A 7,178-nucleotide genomic window follows, 5' to 3' on the forward strand; every position below is an offset into this window, starting at 1 on the left:
GACAGAGTAACCGCGGACAAAAATAAAAGTTGCCTCAATTGAAACAGAGAAGCGACTTTTTAACAAAAATGATATTTATTTTACGTACTTTTCATTTGACGATTATAAAGATCACTTTGAATCGATCTACAACGGACGTTTTCTCCGTTCTTCAACCACTGTGACCAATAGCCACGGAAATGTTTAGAACGAATAGTATAAATTAACGTTAACCCGGAGGCATTAGCAATACTTCTACGTTACACCCAGGTCTTTCATGCATCGTATTCTTTAACGTTAATATCTTCACTTTGCAAAAACCGTGGAATTTGGGCAGAAAAGAAAACAAGATTACATTAAAGATATAGTCAAGATTTTTATCATGGTCAAAAATCTAGTTTTTAAATAATTTATTTATACATTCAAACGTTGTACGCATCAGATGGTTTATAGAAATAGTTTTTTTAATGGTAAAATGTAAAGATTTAACTAATTATATATAATACATATTACAAAAAAATGTAATTTATTTCTTTAAACGCATCTACTTCTTTGGAGGAGGCCTGCAAAATAAAACAAAATAAATTTTTACATACACAATAACATTCTGAAGATTAAAAAAATCAATTCTATAAACATTGATATCATTGAAACAGAAATTCTCAAAATATACATGATAAATAATTTTTGTACTTATTTTCTTGAGCCTCATTAATTTGTTTGTCTGTTTTTGTTTATTTTTTTGTTTGTTAAAGAAATGAAATGATATTTTCTTAGCTCTTTATCCAGATATTTTTAAATGACAAATATATTTAACTGTTGAAAACTGTTTGGCAATAATAAATTTTACAACTCCCTGTTTCAATTAATATAATGTTTAAATATTTCTCAAAATATAAATAAAAAGTGTGATATGAAAGGATTCAAAAACCAGCAGACAAGAACAATAATCTATTGAGTCAACGAACCTGTACTGAGCAATGACGACAGCATGGTCCCTCTCGTACGGCTCCAACGTCAGCATCTCCCTTCTTTTAAACTTTTCCTGCTCCAGTTTATCAATCTCGCTGGCAAAAACTGTTGCCGCTGGAGCCGTGGAATCTATGCAGTTAGCCTGGTTGAAATTTTAACAAAAGCCGTACAGTTTATTAAGTTTTTATTTTCAGATGTGGAAACATTGAAATTAGATTTTAATGAGAAATACCTTGATTGAGATAACTGCATGTCCACCATTTTTCAGGAAACTGTGCGCGTTAATAGCAACAATTCGGGCTTGATCTGGCTGAGCCACGTCAGCAAATATGGTGTCTACCATACCTAATGATAGAATATGGAAAATTTTATAATTTTGTAAAGTTAATATGAACAATTTAAATTCGTGACCAACACCGGTGCTTATAAAAAAAAACTCTATCATCATTTACAACAATATAAAAAAACTCTGTAAACAACTTTACAAGGTATGAAAATTAGTTAAGGTAGCAAACGCAGATGAAATAGCAGAAAAATAGTTTCACTGTACAATAAAAAACAAAGTGAATGTCATATTTAAATAGTGAAGTCAATAATGAAATCTGGGATCAATTAAATAAATTAAGCCAAACAAGTTTTTACAATTACATAAAACGATTTATAAAGTTATCAACAGAAATAGAGAGGAGACTGTTTCAACTTACCAACAAGCATCCTGTATTTGTGTGGATGTCTGGCGTCTTCAATGATGGGAATGACGTTTGTTCGTTTCTTGGCCATGTTGATCAAATCGCGACCACTTCGATGGCTGAACTCCACAGCAAACACCAGACCATCCTGCAGCATTTAATTTGAAAATGTTTTTAAACATTATGACGAGACGAGATGACTTTATCCACATTGAATGTGGAAAGATTGAAAGATGGTATCAAAAATAATAATTCCAAATGTATCAAAGGTTTAAATTTTGAAGTGAAGTTGCCGAAGATCTATTGGTAGAAAGTATTCTGACAATATCAGATCATGGATTGAGGAAAGAAATAAATAAAATAAAGAGATTGAATGTAAGACAGCAAGAATAATGATTAACAAGAATTACAATATAGCAGGAATGTTGAAAAAAAAGCTAACAGGTCCAATTATATCAGAAACATGGCTGACTGATGTACCAGAGGCAGCACCCAGATACAACACTTTGCTACCTGTTTGGTGATGTTATGTAACATTATTACATCATATAAAGCAATGTGATTTAATTGTAGTAATGCTATTTAACATAATGTCATTTGAGGAAAACGTGCATCTTAAACATTTGTGCTATTTATAACAAACCTGGCTTAATGTTTATGTTGTCGACTCCACCAAGAATTGCTGCACCCAGCTTGCTTCTAAATGGATTCCATACCCTGTACTCTATTTTACTCTCGTTCTCCTGAAAACATTCAATGTACAAATGACTAAATTCAGAATTCTTAACTTATAAATGATTTGGAATATTTTAGAAAATAATAAATTTGAACCAATTCAAAATGTGATATTAAAAATATCTATGACAAATTTGAAAAAATTCAAGTGAGTAAATGAAGAATTGAATTCCAAATCTGGAAATTAGAAAACTGAATTTTAAATGGAGTGGGAAAGACAATTTTAACTCAACTCAAAAATAAACATCATGTAAACCACTAAAAAAGCAGAAGGCCCAAGTAAGAAGCAAAAAGTAATTGTAATGAAGTAAATGTAAAAACAGAAGTATAATTACAAAATACTGAACAAACTTCAAAAGAACTTACATCAACTGTAATTCTCTTTTCACCATAAACACTCTCGCCACAAACCATATTTTTTGTAACAAGAGCATCTTCTTTGCCTCGAGCAATGAACACCCCTTGGTGCCTGTGAGGCTCAATGACAACCTTCTTGCCTCCCCTCATTCCACCTAAAAAGTTACAAAATGAAACAAATAATTTAATTTACTATTAAACATTATTCAATAAACAAATAACTAAATTTCACTGAGGTAATGTTTTAAACTTCTTTCCACAACAAACAACAAATGCCAAAATTTTTCCAAAATCAAACTATTGACAAAGTATGCTGCACTAATGATGGATCTATTAAAGAAGAATTGAAAAATCAACAAACCTCTTCCTCCACCCCTGCCACCTCGGACGCCGCCTCCACCCCTGCCACCTCGGGGAGTGAATCCACCTCTTCCAGGAGTGCCACCTCCTCTACCTGATGAGTAGCCCCCCCTGCCACCACCTCCTCCTCCCCTGCCACCTCCTCGACCTCCTCTGCCACCTCCTCCTCTCGGTGAAAATTCTGTTAATTTAGAAAATTTAGTAATTAGTTTATACTTTTGTACCTCATTCATTAATTATCTTAATTGTAAATGCAATTTTATTCTATGGAAAATTGTAACCATCATCATGGGCTTTTTAACATCTATGGCATGTCAGTTTTTAAGGTTATAACAAAAATGTTGTCGTAAAAGAATGGTTGATAATATGGGTTGAAAAGCCAGCTTTGAAAAGAATTCGCAGTTTTTAATTTGTTAAATTAATTTTTATTATAATTTTATATAATTATTTTATATTATAATTATTTTACATAATAAATGTTATTATAATTATTAAATTAATTTAGCATTTTATAACTTCTGATTGTTAAGAAGAAATTGCAAGTTATAAAAACCATTCATTAATTATTAAAGTGCCATATTATTTAAAGTTAAGCACATTTGTTTGGAAAGGAAAGACACATTAAAAAAGTGTGCGTCTAGTTTTATATATATAATTATAACAAAAAAATATTATATATAATTATAAAGTATTTGTTACAATATTATAAACTGGACTGTTTCCATTATAACATTTCAGCCACTTCTAATCACTGAAATTCTCGAGCTTCCTCAAAACCTGGCAAACCATGTTAATCTGGACCATTAAAAAACAAGACATGGATTTTATGTTGCCTCTGGATTCCACCAATACAAGAGACAACTTGTAAAAATGTTAAAAGGGTAACAAAAAGAGGTGATCAGTGATGGATTTTATTTCACCATAATGTCAATGACAAAAGGTGGAAAATGCTGAAATTAGTAAGCCAATTGACCTTGTGAATCCACAACACCTCGAACATAATGCAAGTAGATGCCGAGAAAAGACACGGCCAAAGCACTTGACAACTTTGAAGGTTGAAACTAATGTCATAGTAATACAAGTAAATTTTTAAAAGCTGATTTAAAAGATGAAAATAGCCAGCATTTAGTTTTTGTGTTAAACAACTAGCTATCGCTTCTAAAAAGAGCAGAAAACTGGTTTATGGGTAGTATACATTTAGTGTTAGTATTCAATAATAATTAAAATTATCCATTAAAATGTTACCAAAGCAATGATCAAATTGTTTGTTTATAGGTTATGTACAAGCCATTCATGCAGATGTTCACACAATATATATTTTCATAAAACATCAAAACCATTTTGTTCAAATTAAAGTCTTATTTTGTGTAATTGTCCGATTAAACATTAAAGATTAAACATTAAAGATTAAACATAGAACCAACCATCTTGTAGGACCGATCATCCTAATAAATTAAGAGCCAACCGTGGTTAAACGTGAGATCGGTACTCCTATGGTATCGTTCATGTTTACAAACTATCGCAATGTACTTTTAATAAATTAACTCTGCCCGTGTTTAATTGAAAATAATTAATAAATAGGTAAGTTTTTTAAATCATTACTTGTCAAATAGTTGAAATAGTGAACATTAAATAAAAAAAAATTAAAATATGAGTAAATTTCTGTTTTGATAACAATCAATGGCTTATGGAGTGGTTAACAGGGTTAGGGTTAGGGCCTCCATTTTTAACAAAATTTTCAATCATTTCACAAATATGGAGTGGTTAAAATTTTCAATCATTTGTGAAATGATTAAAAATTTTGTTAAAAAAAAAAAAGCCATTGATATTTGACAACTAATGATCTAAATTATTATTATAATAAGATCTAAATTATTTTCAATTTGATATAAATAAATAATCAAGCGCTAGACAATTCAACACGGGCGGAGTCAATTTATTAAAAGTACATTGCGATAGTTTGCAAACATGGACGATACCATAGGAGTACCGATCTCACGTTTTATCAAAATAGGAACCAAACGTCTTATTTAGTGATCAAACGTCTTACTTAGTGATCAAACGTCTGTAGGCCATCAATAAACCCTGAAAATCTCATAAGCCCTAGATCTCTAACTAAATTAGTTTGTGAGTTGAGTTAACATTTGAAATTCTCAGCTGTGAAATCCTTGAATAACTTTACTAACAAAAATTATAAGGGTCTGACATTTAGGTATTTTTCATTAACCATTATTAGCCATTCGTTAGGATTAGGGATTAGGATTAGCTTAGCTTTTTAAGCAGAATGAGGCAGGTGTGAGGCAAATTAAAAAGTATTTTGTAAAAAAATACAAACACAAAAATGCTACGCAAAATGAGCATATTTTAAAACATACATTAAAATTAAAATAAAAAACAAACCAGGTCTGCCCATTCCTTTGTTGAAATCGACTGATCAAAAATAAAAATGAAACAACTCGGACGATATAAAGTTACCAACACGTGCTGTTAAGTCCAAACACAATTATAAAGAATATAAATATCATAACAAAGAAGCAAATAAGCATAGCCCAAAAACTTGAAAATTCTATGAAGCGCTTAACATTTTATCAATCAACCAATCAATCAATCAATTAGCTTGTAAAGCGCTATTTCCGCGATGTTTAACAGCGCTTCTCAATGAATATTGCAAACAGATGGGTTTTGAGATTTGCTCTGAACTTCGTAAGTGATGAAGAAATAGTCAGAGAAGTAGGTAAAGAGTTCCAGAGAAAAAGGCCAGAAAAAGCAAATGCATATTTAGCAAAAGGGTTTTTAACGCGAGTTAAGAAAAAGCGAGAACAAAAAGACGATCGTAAATAATTTATGAAATAATCTAGATTGAGACTTATACATAAATGTGCAAATTTTAAAAATTATTCTATATTTTATAGGTAGACAGTGCAAATGAACAAGATATGGAGATATATGAGAAAAGAAAGGGGCACGAGCAACTAGACGAGCTGCAGAGTTAAAAGCTTTACTTAAAGGATAGAGTATAAAATCAGGAAGACCATAGTAGAGCGAGTTGAAATAATCAATCCTAGATAAGACTAACGAAGTAACAAGAAGAAGAGTAGAATCATGAAGAAAATTCAAAAGTGTTTTTATTCTACGTAGATGAAATTAAAAACTTCTTGCAACACTGTTAATCTGAGAAAAAGAGACATACTAAAATAAAGATACTACGAAACTTATGAGAAACATCAAGAGTTTTAGAATCAGATAATACGAGGAATAGTAATAGAGCGTTTAGATTTATTAAAACTAATTAATTCAAATTTAGAAGGATTGAGTTTAAGACACAGAGTCAGACCAAGCGATAATTGAAGAAAGACATAGAGATAGATTATGAAGATCACTAATGAGATTAGTTGGAGGAAAAGAAGTATTAATATATAGATTGTAGAATCATCAGCATATAGTTGAGTATTGAAGAAAAGTTATTAATAATACGAGGTAGTTTAGAGGTATAGAGTATAAATATAAAAGAGGGCCAAAGATAGAAACCTGAGGTACCCAGAAAGTAAGAGTAGAGGAGTTAAAATAGAATTATTGAGAACAATAGAAGAAAAACGATTAAAGAAATAAGAAGAAAACCGAGATCGACAAGAATTAGTAATATTAAAAAATGATCTAGCAGTTTCAAAAGAATAGTATGATCAGCAGTATCAAAAGTAAAGGAAAAGTCAAGAGCAAGAAGAAGAGTAAGATTACTATTGTCACTAGAGAGAAAGATATCATTATGTATTTTGTGTAAAGAAGTTTCAGTACTGAGAGCAGGTCTGAAACCATATTGAGATAAAGGTAGCAAGGAGTTAGAATTTAAATAAGATGAAAAATTATTATAAACTACTTTTTCTATTATATGAGAGTTGACGCAGTATTATAAGTATATGAGTGTGCCAACTGACATCTACTTTTATTGCATATATTCTACATATATTCTACATATGTTCAATATATATATATATATATATATATATATATATATATATAAATTCTACCGAATGTTTGGCGATAATATGTTTGTAGTTCGTTTTTTCGATTTTTCTCACTAAAGTTTTT

General features: G+C 30.5%; 1 protein-coding gene across 1 annotated transcript; it reads right to left on the reverse strand.

The window, feature by feature from the left end:
• Window positions 1-342: 342 nt before the first annotated feature.
• Window positions 343-5,590, reverse strand: HELRODRAFT_109564 (hypothetical protein). The gene is made up of 9 exons (XM_009014092.1): window positions 5,493-5,590; window positions 3,094-3,273; window positions 2,742-2,887; window positions 2,284-2,383; window positions 2,083-2,153; window positions 1,656-1,788; window positions 1,184-1,296; window positions 948-1,093; window positions 343-542 (listed from the first exon to the last, which is right to left on the reverse strand). Exons 1-9 carry the CDS (start codon window positions 5,503-5,505, stop codon window positions 524-526), a joined length of 921 nt encoding a protein of 306 aa, XP_009012340.1. The 5' UTR covers window positions 5,506-5,590; the 3' UTR covers window positions 343-523.
• Between the last annotated feature and the right edge of the window lie 1,588 nt (window positions 5,591-7,178).

Source organism: Helobdella robusta, assembly GCF_000326865.2.
Source record: "Helobdella robusta unplaced genomic scaffold HELROscaffold_13, whole genome shotgun sequence".
Classification (NCBI taxonomy): domain Eukaryota; kingdom Metazoa; phylum Annelida; class Clitellata; order Rhynchobdellida; family Glossiphoniidae; genus Helobdella; species Helobdella robusta.

Excerpts from the sequence above, each read along its gene's own strand:
- HELRODRAFT_109564 (XM_009014092.1), bottom strand. Across the intron at positions 2,384-2,741 it reads AAAAGAGAATTACAGTTGAT|GAGAACGAGAGTAAAATAGA; the intron begins GTAAGTTCTTTT and ends GAATGTTTTCAG. Across the intron at positions 1,789-2,082 it reads TTTCTGATATAATTGGACCT|GATGGTCTGGTGTTTGCTGT; the intron begins GTTAGCTTTTTT and ends TAAATGCTGCAG.